The 15,443-nt window shown below is 42.0% G+C and overlaps 1 protein-coding gene across 3 annotated transcripts in view; it reads left to right on the top strand.

Moving 5' to 3' along the window:
• Window positions 1-15,443, top strand: part of zzef1 (zinc finger, ZZ-type with EF hand domain 1) — a 285,136-nt gene that overhangs the window by 205,410 nt on the left and 64,283 nt on the right. For 2 of the 3 annotated variants that reach the window (XM_041196874.1, XM_041196875.1), the window contains exons 45-49: window positions 339-458; window positions 836-1,027; window positions 2,493-2,593; window positions 3,658-3,793; window positions 14,093-14,122. In XM_041196874.1, coding sequence (XP_041052808.1) covers window positions 339-458; window positions 836-1,027; window positions 2,493-2,593; window positions 3,658-3,793; window positions 14,093-14,122 — 579 coding nt within the window. The remainder of the gene's footprint in view (window positions 1-338; window positions 459-835; window positions 1,028-2,492; window positions 2,594-3,657; window positions 3,794-14,092; window positions 14,123-15,443) is intronic. The other variant, XM_041196876.1, reaches the window with a different exon arrangement.

Genomic DNA, 15,443 nt, shown 5'->3' with positions numbered 1-15,443 from the left:
GTGGGGTTGGGAGAACCTTATTCTAGGGAATTATATAATGGAGTATTAGGACAGGAGATGTTCCTGCAGGTTCCAATGTCTGCTGGAGAGAAATTGGAGGATGAGCCCAAACAGGCTGCACTTACATTGTCCCAAATAGCATTGCAAGATTCTTTGTGGCTCGTCTTGAAAAATATTATGAATATGTGGTGTATCTGAATCATGCTCTAAACCTAGGTGATTTTGTCCTAAAGCACTAGTAATGCCCTGTATTGTCAGGACTTTGTTATTGAGCTGGCTCCCAATGAGATTTTTCCCAACTATTGAAAGTTACTAACTTTCCTGTGACTTTGTTGTAGAAACATAGTGTTGAAGAGATCCATCCGATCATTCTACAGTCTGGTTTGATCAAACTGCTAGAGAAGAAGTGCACCAAGGGGACAGGGTTTAGTAAACTGTGGCTGCTGTGTGACCTGGAGGTAAGAACAGTATATTCATCCAGTGTTGGATTTCTAAGTACATGGGTAATGTTTCTGTGATCATTTAGTGGCCAGCATTGTGCAGCTAATGGAATTGCAGAATTTGAGATGCTACAAGTAGATCTGTACTCTGCCTCTCCAGGCTTCATACTCCACACTGGTCATAAACTTGTATGTGTAGACTTTCCATCCAGTGACTGGGGAATTGGATAATCTTTGATAAATTGAACTCCTCAAGAAATGTAGACATTTTGAATTTAGCATGTGATACTGAAGCCAGTCAGATTGCTGCATCTAGAATGAACCAAATTCATGCAATATTATAGCGTTAGACTTCAAACTTTAATCTCACTTTGTCCTTTGTTGTTACACCCAAGACCTTGTCGATCATGATGTATTCGTCAAAGAAGGAGATCAGTACTACTGCTGAAGGAGCAGATACTGTGACAGAGGAGAAGGACCAGGCTTCAGATCATGAGTCTAAGAGCAGTGGCTCAGTGTTTGATCTCGATGAAACCAAACCTGATCCTTTGGAAGGCCTTGATGAAGCTACAAAAATCTTTTTCCAGGTATAGATGCAAGTGTACATAAAATAATGCCTATTTCTTTTGTCGAAGATAACCGTTATAAATAAAATGTATGAACTATTCCAGTGGTGTAGCATTCTGGTCATTTATTCAGGCTTTTATTGGATATTTTTACTAAGTGAGCAATGAGAATTAGTATGTGTAAGTGAACCTTATTTAAGGACTGTTTTGTGAGGTCCGGTTGCATTGCTGTGAAATTATTTGTGCCACGTGTGTCTCACCACATTTTTCCGTGTGAGATGTTAGCTGCTTTCTGGGCGTTATTTCCACTGGTACCCAATGTCACCTCACTCAAATACCTCACTTATACATGTGGCACGCCATACAAAACGGAGTGTTATAAGGCTGTTTGACCTTATATGACATTAGAACTGAGGTGGCAGCTATCTCCGAGCCCTGTGTGCACATCTGTGTACCAGGCCACCAGGTATCAATTAAGAGCAAGGATTCTGAAATATTTTTGTCTCCTTGTTTTGGGGACCTTATAGCACTCAGTCACCATTCTGATTGAAATTGGCTAACTTAGTACTGACTAGAGATTGATTCTGGCCTGTATGGCTTGCTAGGTAATCTCATTGAGCCTTTGGGGTACTGCTGTTAACTAGAAAATACATAGTCATGTAAGCAAATGTAGAATTCAGTTTTTTTTAATAAAGTATTTTCCATGATTGAACCAGAATTGTAGCAATTTAAAAGCATTCTTAGACCTGCCACAAGGGATAATAGCTGATGCTTTACTTCCTAACTCCGGTCCCACGTTTTGAGAGAGAATCCTATTTTCCCTTCACAACTGCTCTGATGTTCTCTTTATGGGGGGAAACAGTGGCATAGTGGTAATGTCACTATGCTAATAATCCAGAAGCCCAGGCTAATGTTCTGGTGACATGGGTTCAAATCCCACCATGGCAGCTGGTGAAATTTAAATTCAGTTAATAATCTGGAAATGTGAAGCTATTCTCAATAATGATGAGCATCAAACCATTGTCAATTGTCACAAAAACCCATCTGGATCACTAACGTCCTTTAGGGGAGAAAATCTGTCGTCCTTACCTGGTCTGGCCTACATGTGACTGATTTTGCCAGTGATGCTCACATCCCATGAAAGATTAAATTTTAAAAAATGTTCTCAGATGGACCCACAGATTAATTGTGATTATTCCCTGATAAAGTGCACATCTCGCACAGCTGAATTTTATGCTAATAGTGGTATTGATGACAAAATCATTGACCTTTGGCTTGTTCACATTTTCTTTCTCACGTGAAAACTATTGAGTCAAGGACCCAATTAAGAAATGACTTAACCAAGCACTAAGGTTCACACACTGAATTCTCTGGTTACCGTATTCATGATGGTTACTTCTGACTGCACTTTGCTATTCCATCTATTAAAAGGAGTCGGCAAGTGGAATATTTCTTTCTGTTATAAGGGAGATATGTTTTTCCCCAGATAACTCATGATGCTCTAAATGCACCTTTGCACATCCTACGAGCCATGTATGAACTTCAAATGAGAAAAACCGACTCCTTCTTCCTCGAAGTTCAAAAGAGGTGAGTATAAAATATTAAAATTCTGTGAATTCCTGTCAGCATTTTGTTGTGAAGTGTTCTGTAATTTGGAATGGTACAGCTTTAGTTGTAGAAAGTTCTGATAAAATCCACTGAGATTTGGCCATCATTGACTTTGCATGAAATCCTTGTTAGTTATGTTTGCTTTAGAATTGTACCATATTTTGCAGAAGCTTGCAGGCAGAACTTGTGTAGAGGGGAACTATATGTATATGGGACTTACCCATTAATGCTCACAGTCAGAGCCCATTTAAGCACGCTTAGCTCTATGGATTATAGTAAAGTAATGTCAAAAGCATGACCTGTACTGGGACAGTCACATCTAGGTGTCAACTTGGCCGAGTGGTAGCACCATTACTTCTAAATCAAAAGATTATAAATTCAAGTCCCACCTCAGCTCCAGAGCACATAATCTAGGCTGACAGTTCATCGCAGTGCTTAAGGAGTGCTTGATTATTGCATGAGACATTAAACCAAGGCCCTATCCATTAGGGAAGTGTATGTGAAAGAAGAGAATATTTGAAGAATAGCAGCAGAATTCTTCGTGTACTGGCCAGTATTTCTCTAACTCCTTATCTCACTGATATTTTCAATGATTACACTCCAAATGTAACTAATTTGCTTTGAGACATGCTGAGGACATGAAAAGCAATATAAAAATGCAAAATTGTTCTCTCTAACAGTTTCTCGGGAGCAGTATTGCATTTGTCCAAGAGCAGACAGAACCTAGATAAAATCAGTATCTGTTCAATTCACTGCTATAATAGATGTATTATCTAGTAAGGAAGAAGCATGTGTGACACCTCTTGAATTCACAGCAGCTGATGAGCAATTGCAAAAGAACTAAAGAATGGAAGAATGCCTCACACGTTAGTTTATACATCCCTTGCATGTTGGGTGCTACATTCCAGCCTGTGTAATATTGCAGGTTACCCCAAAGAGATGTGTTTTAACTTTTCAAAATGCATTGTTAATAAACTCTATTTGCAAATAATGGCCTCTGCAGGCCACAGAATTTCTGTCATTTTGTACTGTTTTTCTCCTAGGTTTGATGGTCATGTGATCACTACAGATGAGGCAATCCAGTCCATGTCTTTGAAGTGGCAACCGAGCAAAGCCTCACGCACAGAAGACCACAGCACAAAAGCTGTCGACACTGACATGATGATTGTACCATGTGTGGTGTGTTCTTTTTTTCTTAGTTACTGGTCTCTGTATTTAGCCTTCAAAACTCTGTGACTGTTTTTACAGTGTCCTAAAATACTCAACCCATTTTGGGATTAAAACCTGGCTGCCAGGTTTCTGATTAGATCAGGTGTATAGTAGAATTTCAGGGTAAGGTAATAGGCTGACTTATTATTGAGAAATTGTATGTGTGGCCCCTTATAAAAATTGCTAAGTATAGGAGAACCAATTATAAGATCTGTACAAGGTGGCAGGCTTCTGGCTATATGGTAGCTGCAGTATGAAAATCATCATGTTGAAGATTTTGTTTGCAATTGATGAAAATTCTAGTTACAGTAATTTCAAGTTTTGTAAGTAATTTGATCAGCGCTGTGCAGTGGAACTCACTGCCACCTTCTCAAGAGCAGTTAGAGAAGGGCAATAAATGACTCTCAGAATCTTAATGGCACAGAAGGAGGCCATTCAGCCCATCATGTCTCCACCGGCTCTCCAAATGAGCATTATGACCTCGTGCCATTGCCCTGCCTTTTCTCTGTACCCTTGCACATTGTTTCTATTCAAATAATCATTTAATGCCCTCTTGAATGCCTCGATTGGACCTGCCTTCACCACACTTCCAGGCAGTACATTCCAGACCCGAACCACTCGTTGTGTGAAAAAACTTTTACTCACGTCACATTTGCTTCTTTTGCAAATCACTTTAAATCTGTGCCCTCTCATTCTTGATCCTTTTATGAGCGGAAACAACTTCTCCCTATCTACTCTGTCCAGCCCTCTCATGATTTTGAACATTTCTATCAAATCTTCTCCCAGCCACCGCCTCCCCAAGGACAACAGCCCCAATGTTTTCCAATCTGTCCTCATAGCTGAAGTTTCTCATCCCTGGGACCATTTTTGTAATCCGCTTCTGCACTCTCTCCAATGTGTTCACATCTTTTCTATAATATGGTGCCCAGAACTGTAAACAGTATTCCAGCTGAGGTCTAACTAGTGTCTCATATAAATTCAGCATAACCTCCTTGGTCTTGTACTCTTATGCCCCTATTAATAAAGCCCAGGATACTATATGCTTTATTAACTGCTTTCTCCACCTGTCCTGCCACCTTCAATGATCTATGCACATATGCACCCAGGTCTTTCTGCCCCTGCACCCCCTTCAAAATTTCACCCCTTATTTTGTATTGTCTGTCCATGTTCTTCCTACGAAAATGCATCACCTCACACTTCTCCGCATTGAACTTCAACTGCCCACTCCACCAACTTGCCTCTGTCCTCTTGAAGTTCCACACCATCCTTCTCAGAGTTCACAACACTCCCAAGCTTCGTATCATCCACAGACTTTGAAATTGTCCTCTGCACACCAAGATCTAGATTATTAATATATATCAGGAACAGCAAGAGTCCCAATACTGACCCCTGGGGAACTCCACTACAACCTTCATTCAGCCTGAAAATATCAGTTGACCATTACTCTCTGCTTCCTATTTTTCAGCCAGTTTTGTACCCACATTTCTACTGTCCCTTTTATTCCATGAGCAATAACTTTGCTCACCAGTCTGTTGTCTGTGTCAAATATCTTTTCAAAGTCCAATAACACCGCATCAACAGCATTGCCCTCATCGACCTTTTCTGTTACCTCTTCAAAAAGCTCCAGCAAGCTAGTTAAACACGATTTCCCCTTTAGAAATCCATGCTGGCTCTCCCTTATCAACCTGTAATTCTATTCCAAATAATCATTTCTAGAATCCTGCCCACCACTGAAGTTAAACTGACTCTGTAATTGCTGAGCTTATCTTTACAAACATTTTTGAACAAGGGCATAAGGTTTGTAATTCTCCAGTCCTCTGGCACCACCCCTGAATCTAGAAACATAGAAATGTAAAAAAATAGGAGCAGGAGGAGGCCATTTGGCCCTTCGAGCCATTCATTATGATCATGTCTGATCATCCAACTCAATAGCCTGCTCCCGCTTTCTCCCCATATCCTTTGAACCCTTTCGCCCCAAGAGCTATATCTAACTCCTTCTTGAAAACATACAATGTTTTGGCCTCAACCACTTTCTGTGGTAGCGAATTCCACAGGCTCACCACTCTCTGGGTGAAGAAGAAATTTCTCATCTCAGTCCTAAATGGTCTACTCCATATCCTCAGACTGTGACCCCTGGTTCTGGACTCCCCACCATCGGGAACATCCTTCCTGAATCTACCCTGTCTAGTCCTGTTAGAATTTTATAGGTTTCTGTGAGATCCCCCCTCATTCTTCTGAACTCCAGCGAATATAATCCTAACTGACTCAATCTCTCCTCACATGTCAGTCCTGCCATCCTGCAATCAGTCTGGTAAACCTTCACTGCACTCCCTCTATAGCAAGAACATCCTTCCTCAGATAAGGAGACCAAAACTGCACACAATATTCCAGGTGTGGTCTCACCAAGGCCCTGTATAATTGCAGCAAGACATCCCTGTTCCTGTACTTAAATCCTCTGGCTATGAAGGCCAATATACCATTTGCCTTCTTTACCACCTGCTGCACCTGCATGCTTCCCTTCAGCGACTGGTGTACAAGGACACCCAGGTCTTGTTGCACATTCCCCTCTCTCAATTTATAGCCATTCAGATAATATTCTGCCTTCCTGTTTTTGCTACCAAACAGGATAACCTCACATTTATTCACATTATACTGCATCTGCCATGCATTTGCCCACTCACTCAGCTTGGCCAAATCACACTGCAGCATCTCTGCATCCTCCTCACAGCTCACGCTCCCACCAGCTTTGTGTCATCTGCAAATTTGGAGATATTACATTTAGCTCCCTCATCTAAATCATTAATATATCTTGTGAATAGTTAGAGTCCCAGCACCGATCCCTGCGGTACCCCACCAGTCACTGCCTGCCATTCGGAAAAAGACCCTTTATTCGTACTCTGTTCCCTGCCTGCCAACCAGTTTTCTATCCATCACAATACACTACCCCCAACCTCATGTGCTATAATTTTACACACTAATCTCTTATGTGGGACTTTGTCGAAAGCCTCCTGAAAGTCCAAATAAACCACATCCACTGGCTCCCCCTCATCAGCTCTTCTAGTTACATCCTCGAAAAATTCCAGTAGATTTGTCAAACATGATTTCCCTTTCGTAAATCCATGCTGAGTCTATCCGATTCTGCCACTATTTTCCAAGTGTTCAGCTATTAAGTATTTTATAATGGACTCTAGAATTTTCCCCACTATCGATGCCAGGCTGACTGGTCTATAATTCCCTGTTTTCTCTCTACCCCACCTTTTTAAATAGTGGGGTTACATTAGCTACCCTCCGATCTGTAGGAACTGTTCCAGAGTTTGTAGAATCTCGGAAGATGACTACCAATGCACCCACCATTTCTAGGGCCACTTCCTTAAGTACTCTGGGACGTAGATTATCAGGCCCTGGAGATTTATCGGCCTTCAATTTCATCAATTTCCCCAACACCATTTCCCTATGAATACTGATTTCTTTCAGTTCCTCCCTCTCACTAAACCCTGTGTTCCCCAACATTTCTGGTATGTTATTAGTGACCTCCTTTGTGAAGACAGAACCAAAGTATGTATTTAGTTGGTCAGCCATTTCTTTGTTCTCCATTATAAATTCCCCTGTTTCTGACTGTAAGGGACCTACATTTGTCTTCACCAATCCTTTTCTCTTCACATAACTATAGAAACTTTTACAGTCAATTTTTATGCTCCCCACAAGCTTACTCTTGTACTCCATTTTCCCCTTCTTAATCAATCCCTTGGTCCTCCTTTGCTGAATTCTAAACTGCTCCCAATCCCCAGGTGTGTTGTTTTTTCTGGCCAATTTGTATGCCTCTCCCTTGGATCTAATACAATCCCTAATTTCACTTGTAGGGCAATGGCTTGGCCACCTTTCCTGTTTTACTTTTGCGCCAGACAGGGATAAATAATTGTTGCAGTTCACCCATGTGCTCTTTGAATGTTTGCCATTGCCTATCCTCCGTCATCCCTTTAAGTAATGTTTCCCAATCCATCATAGCCAACTCGCGTATCATACCATCGTAACTTCCTTTATTAAGATTCAGGACCCTAGTCTCAGAGTCAACTACGTCACTCTCCATCTTGATGAAGAATTCTATCATATTATGATTGTTCATCCCCAAGGGGCTTCACACAACTGGATTGCCAATTATTCCTTTCTCATTACACAATAGTGTAGGATGGCCTGTTCTCTAGTTGGTTCCTCAATGTATTGGTCCAAAAAACCATCCCGTATACACTCACTCCAGGAATTCCTCCTCTGCGGCATTGTTACTAATTTGATTTGCCCAATCTATATGCAGATTAAAGTCACCCATAATTACCAGATGTTCCTTTTTTGCATGCCTCTCTAATTTCCTGTTTAATGCCATTCCCAACATCACCACTACAGTTTGAGGGTCTATATACAACCCCCACTAACGTTTTTTGCACCTTAGTGTTTCTCAGCTCTACCAATACAGATTCCACATCGTCGGAGTTAATATCTTTCCTCACTATTGCGTTAATTTCCTCTTTAACCAGCAATGCAACTCCACCGCCTTTTCCTTTTTGTCTGTCCTTTCTAAATACTAATACCCCTGGATGTTCAGTTCCCATTCCTGGTCACCCTGCAGCCATGTCTCCGTAATCCCGACTATATCATACCTGTTTACATCTATTTGCGCGGTTAATTCATCCACTTTCTTGCGAATGCTCCTCGCATTAAGGCACAAAGCCTTAAGGCTTGTCTTTTTAATATTACTTGAGCCGTTCCCACTATTTTTCACTGATTCTTGCCCTTGATTTCTCTGCCTATCTCTTTTCTTATTCCCGTTTCTGCCTTTTGTTCTTATCCTTGATTCCCCCTCCTCTGACTCCTTGCATAGGTTCCCATCCCCCTGCCATTTTAGTTTAAACTTCCCCAACCACTCTAGCAAATATTCCCCCTAGGACATCAGTCCAGGTCCTGCCCAGGTGTAACCCATCCAGTTTATACTGGTCTCACCTCCCCCAGAACTTGTCCCAATGTCCCAGGAATCTGAAACCCTCCCCATCACACCATCTCTTCAGCCACGTATTCATCCGATATATCCTGCTATTTCTACTCTGACTAGCACTGGTAGTAATTCTGAGATCACCACCTTTTCAGGTCCTACTTTTCAACTTCCTAACACCCTGTATTCTGCCTTTAGGACTTCATCCCTTTTTTTTAACCTGTGTTGTTTGTGCCAATGTCTAGGAAAGACTGAAAGATTATGGCCAGTGTCCCTGCAATTTCTTCTACTCACTTTCTTCAATATCCTTGAATGCATCTTGTCCAGTCCCGGTGCCTTGTCAACTTTAAGCACCGGCAGTCTATTCAAAACACTTCCTCCTTATCAATTTTGAACCCCTCTTGTGACTGAGTTTCCTTGTCTGTCACCATGGTCTGCGTAGCATCTACCTCCTTGGTAAAGACAGATGCAAAGTATTCATTTAGTACCTCAGCCATGGTCCCTTTGTCCATGTGTACATTCCCTTTGGGTCCCTAATTGGCTCTACTCTTCCTTTTACCACACCTTTACTATTTATATGCCTATAGGAGACTTTAGGATTTCCTTTTATGTTGGCTACCAGCCTTTTCTCATAATCCCTCTTCGCTTCTTTAATATGCTTTTTCACCTTTCTCTTGACCTTCTGTATTCCTCTTGGTTCTTGATTGTATTTTCTACCTTACACTTGTCATAAACACACTTTTTCTTCTTTACCTTAATTTCTATCCTTTTTCATCTAGGGAGCTCTGAATTTGTTTACCCTACTTTCCCCTTTCGATGGAATATACCTTGACTGTGCCTAAACCAATTCTTTTTTGAAGGTAGCCTATTATTCAGCTACAGTTTTTCCTGATAATCTTTCATCCCAATCTATTTGGCCCAGCTCTATTCTTGCCCCATCGAAGTCGGCTATTGTCCGGTTAATTATTTTTACTTTGGATTGCCTATTGTCCTTTTCTAACATCATCCTAAAACATACAATACAATGATCGCTGTCTCCTGAATGCTTCCCCACTGACACTTGATCCACTTGGCCCACCTCATTTCCAAGAATCAGGCCCAACAGTGTGTCTTTTCTTGTTGGATTGGACACATACTGCTGTAGAAAATTCTCCTGAACATAATCTCGGAACTTTTGCCCCCTCTCCGCCCTTTACGCTACCACTGTCCCAGTCTACATTCAGGTAATTAAAGCCCCCCATTAAAACCACTCTATAATGCCTGCATATCTCTGCAATTTCCCTGCAGATTTGTTCTTCTATGTCCTTCTCACTAATTGGCGCTCTGTAGACTATACCAAGCAATGTAATTGCACCCTTTTTGTTCCTTTGCTGTAGCCAAATTGATTTGGTCCTTGAATCGTCTGGGACATCCTCCTTCTCCAGCATTGTAATGCTCTCCTTAACCAATGCTGCCACCCCTCCTCCTTTCCTTCCTTTGCTATCTCTCCTGAACACCTTGTACCCGGGAATATTTAACACCCAGTTCTGCCCTTCCTTGAGCCAGGTCTCAGTTGTTACCACAACATCAAATTTCCACATGGCAATCTGCACCTGTAACTCCCCAATCCTATTTACTATACTACGTGCATTCACATACATGCATAGTAACCCTGAATTAGCTTTTGTTACTATCCCCCTTACCCCGACTTTACCTATTAACTTACAATTCTCTATACTAGCACTATCTGTCTCTCCCAGTATTTTGTGCACGCTGGTATTCCTCTCTAATATTTTCTCTAGGTTCCCACACCCCTGCCAAGTTGGTTTTAAGCCCTCCCAACAGCACTGGCAAGGAACTCAGTCCCAGCTCTGTTCAAGTGCAACCTGTCTGGCTTGTACAGCTGCAATCTCCCCCAGAGCCAGTCCCAGTGGCCCAGGAATCTAAAGCCCTCCCTCCTGCACCATCTTTCCAGCCACGCATTCATCTGCCTTGTCTTCCTATTTCTGTACTCACTGGCGCATGGAACTGGGAGCAATCCGGAGATTACTACATTAGAGGTCCTACTTGCTAAATTTCTACCTAGCTCCTTACATTCTGATTGCAGGACCACAACCCCTTCCTACCTAAGTCATTGGTACCAGTGTGGACCATGACCTCTGGCTGATCAGCCTCCCCCAGAAGAATGACCTGCAGCTGCTCAATGACCTAGCCAGCAACGATCACATCCCAAGGACAAATAAAAAAGTTACAATGTTAAATGGAGTTGGATCTGGAGATAGCTTAATTTTGAGGGCCATCAAGGTGCCAAAATCCCAATAATAAAATGACCAAATCTTTTAACTATGTTCTGACACAATGTCCTGCTAGGAGGTGCTAGTAGATGAACTGCAATACCAATGCAGTCTGCTCTTCCAAATACTCTGTACCTGAATCAAGTTTCACTTAATTCCTCTGCCTTTTCTTTTCAGGTGGCTGAATGTAGTGTGTAAGATTGGGGGTGGTTTGGTTTTTCTATGGTAGACTCCTTGCGGATATGATTCTGGATTCTCAAAAAAAAAGCTGTTCTGGGAATGATTTTAATCTAGACCCAGAAGTAAACTGTAGTACCTGAACTACCATTCCTCAGGATTTAACCGGCTTTCTACCATGTTCAAGTATTGTTGCTTGCAAATAATATCTGTGGACATTCCTAATCGAGAATGTAGTATTTAATAATGCTGTGTTGCATACTGAGTAACCTGGTAAAAAGAAAAGCTTTGAATGCTGGAAATCTGAAATGAAGCAGAAAATGCTGGAATTAGAACCCATCCTCATGAATTTTACCATTCAATTCATTAACCTGTTTTGCTTCCAGGGAATACATCCTTTCCGCGCTGCTGGATGGATCCCTTTAGAGGCTAACTCTGTAAATAGCCATATAAAGGAGCAATGCTTGCTTGGGTCTTGTAAGAGCTGCTGCACAGCACACCTCCATTGGGTGCACAATATCTCTAGGTCTGGATGGGACATTTGTCTCCATTGATGTGCAGCTGAACTGACAGTGTGGGACCTTAATACCTGTTGCATCCTGAACTGACTTCCAAAAACTATTTTCACCCATCACGAAAATCCCACTTGCACCTACCTCTTGTCACCTCAGTTGCCTTCGCACTTCTCACATACTTAGCTGTTGAAACTCCATATACATCTTTTATCATCTCTTCAGCACCCACCGTCATAGCGTCTTGTGTTCCACTTTGGGCAAACCACAAATTGTCCAAAACTCTGGTGCCCGTATCCTGCCCTGCACCAAGCCCTGCTGTCCCATCGCCCTCGTTCTCACTCAACTCCAGTGACTGTCCATCAATATCGTCCATCCCATCCGAGGTCTCTTAAGCATTGAAAAAGGTTCCTTGCAAGGAACAAGATGATAGTACTTCCTCAGATCAAAGATCATAGGATCCTTTATGTGGCAGAATTTTGAATATGAACAATCAATGGAGGCAGAAGTCACTCGGTATCAATTATTGTAATCTTCTAGAATTTGTTTAGTTGATTGCAACAATCCCTCCTATTATTTGTTTTATATCTGCTTAAGGCAATTGGACGCTCACTGATTGTAGCAAGCTGCTTCAAAGCATTGCTCAGTGGATTGCACATCTCCAGCTGGTAGATCTCAGCGCGCCTCATGGCAAAGAAGGCCCATATATCCTTAGACCGGACATCACCTGTGACAGTCATGAGTTGCATGTTTCTTGGCCTTCTCGAGGGCCGGAGAGATAACTGTAGGTTTTCAGGGCACAGTCTCTGAGTCTCTTGGAGATGCCATGTGATTACTTGATCCTGATCGCAATCCAAAATAGTGATAAAAAAACTTTGCCAATTGTGGGGTTGAGCGTCGAGCTGGCAGTATAACTGTTAGTAGCATGGTCACACTACCATGTATGAGAGATGCGATGAGGACACCAGTGTTCTGCTGTTAATTTTTGCCCGGTCTATTTGAGAGTCAGTCTGAGTCTCTGCCTGCAGGAGCTGGCCGCATCCCTAGCCCAGTTGTTCCAGTACAGCTACAACACTGGCATCTACCCAACAATGTGGGAAATTTCCCAGATATGTCCTACGCACAGAAAGCAGGACTAATCTAATGTGGTCAATTGTATCACTCCGTCGCTTTACTTTCAATTATCAGCAAAGTGATGGGATGTGTCGTTGACAGTGATATCAAGCGGCAAACACTCAGCAATAACCTGCTTACTAATGCTCAGTTTGGGCTCCATCAGGACTATTTGGTTCCACAACTCATTACAGGCTTGGCCCAAACATGGACAAATGTGCTGAACTCAGGAGATAAGGTGAGAGTGACTGCCCTTGACATCAAGGCAGCATTTGGCCGACTATGGCATCTAAGAGCCCTAGTAAAGTCGAAGTGAATGGAATCAACCCTTGAACAAATAAAAAAAAAAGGGAGAATTGGAGTGATGCAAGTAAATTGGTCAGGCAGATTCGATCCATCCTCCCTGTCCCATCCCTTCCAAAAGGAAGCTGCATATATTGTTGAAAAGGAGACGTTTGTTGAGGTATGGGAAAGAGCAGGGCCATGTTACTAATTGGATAGCTCTTCAAAGAGTAGACACAAACACCATGGGCCAAATGATGCAGTATGGTTCTATTATGCCGAAATGTGGTTTGCCAGGGACCTTATTAAATATAAAATACATTACAATCTAGTTGTTCGAAAAGAGCAGTAAAATCACTGTTCAATAATTCCACAGCCATCGGCTGGGCATCCTGAAAGCAAATGTCCACATCCAACATGTACAGAGGTTGCACTGTATGATGTTCATTTCTCCAATATATGCTATTTCTTGTGGAAAACGCTTCATTTAGGAGTACATTTAGCCCAGTGGAGTTCCCATAAAGTGTATATAATGTCTTTTGAGAAACATTTTGAGCAAATTGAACATGTGCAGCAGGGTAGGTTCATGCTTACTGTAAATGGATGTGTCTGGTTACATGGATAAGTCTAATGTTTCAACATAATATCTCTAAAGGGAGGTTGTCCCTTTTAAGATTTTTCTTCCCATATATCCCCACCAAAATGGGCTGGCCCATTCCAGCAGTGCTTGGAGGATTCTATTCAGATGAAGGAAAACCCTACAAGTTAGATAAAGTAGTTCCTATTTAATGATGATGGACTGGCTATATATTTCCAACACTTTCTGCTTTCATTACGAATAACCCATTAATATCTTCTTGTACTAGTTCTGTGGTAAAATTTCGGCACAACCCTTGTAACTTGCACTCACCAACATCACCCCTTTCCACAGCACAAGATCATGGGAAAACTCTGCACACTGGTAAGTGGCCAGTCATTTCCACATTGAAGAAATCAAACCTACCTCACCTAGCGCATGCACTAAAATCTAATTTTGTCTTTAACTAATCGATACAGCATCAGCTTACATGCAGCTTTTTAAAAAAATCCTAACATTTCCCTTTTCAGTTTTTTGTATTCTGTTTATATGCAACTCTGTACAAAAAGAAAATGCAGATTGAAATGGACAAGACTTTGCAAACAGACTTCTGTGCCACAAGTATGGGTGTGTAGCATGTTCCAACCATGTTGATCTATTTGGGATAGCAATAAAATCTTAGTCTACATCAGGAATTTGCTAATGGCAGACTTGCATATAAATAGATTGGGTCGTAGCGGAATTTAAGTTTTCTGTGCAAAAATCTTTACTGTGCTCATGGGATAAGACCTGAATACTGCAATATTCCCGCTGGCATGAGGTTGGTGCTTTGGGTATTGGAATGAAGGCCGTATTTCTGAATCTTCTGCCATCCTGTCCTAAAAAGTGGGATGGGAAGTAAGAAGCTAATTGCTCAGAGTTTTCTTCTACATTAATCATCAAGATGCTATATCCCCACCTCATCCTGGAGTAAAACATACAAGTCTTCAGGAAATGCAGCTATCTGTTTTTCTGGTTTATATATTCCTAGTCTGTGCCTGTTCATACAATGTTATGTTAGATTTCTGAGTATTGGTAAAACCAGTGTAGTAAGGCAGGTCTTGCCCCCGCACCGCCCCCCCCCCCCCCCCACCAAACCTTCCTGAACTGGCCCAACATACATCAGCCAAACGCATCGTTAATTTTTCATTTTTTCTTTCATCTTTACCTTCCCCTAATGTAGATGGTGACATATATTGGGATGCAGGTCTGAGGCTGTTTGTCTAAGTAGTCATAGGGGAGGCGATGGTGTAGTGTTATTGTTGCTGAAGTAGTAACCCAGAGAGCCAGAGTATGCTTTGGGGAATGTGGTTGACTCTTAAATGCTCTCTGAACAAGGGCAATAAATGCTGATCTAGCCAGTGATGCCCATATCCCATGAATGAATAAAAAAAAACTCATTGGGATGAATTTTGTTATTGTGGTGGGCATTCTGACAACGGGTAATGGAACCTGCCTTGACAGTTTTCAGGATGCCCGGCCACATTTTACCCCTGACAGGCAACTAATTAGGAGCTGCCGGCCAATCAGAGGGCTGCCAGCAGTCTCAGCAGCACCACTGGGAGCTGTGGCCACAGCTAGGACTGCACCTAGAAGCAGAAGACACCTTAGAAGCTAGCTGCACTTCCAAACATGGAAGTGACATCTGGGGGCATCAAAGTCAGTC

This window comes from Carcharodon carcharias, chromosome 10 (genome assembly GCF_017639515.1).
Source record: "Carcharodon carcharias isolate sCarCar2 chromosome 10, sCarCar2.pri, whole genome shotgun sequence".
In the NCBI taxonomy this organism is placed as follows: Eukaryota; Metazoa; Chordata; class Chondrichthyes; order Lamniformes; family Lamnidae; genus Carcharodon; species Carcharodon carcharias.
The sequence above is the reverse complement of the archived record's forward strand: the minus strand, read 5'-3'. Positions and strand labels throughout refer to the sequence as shown.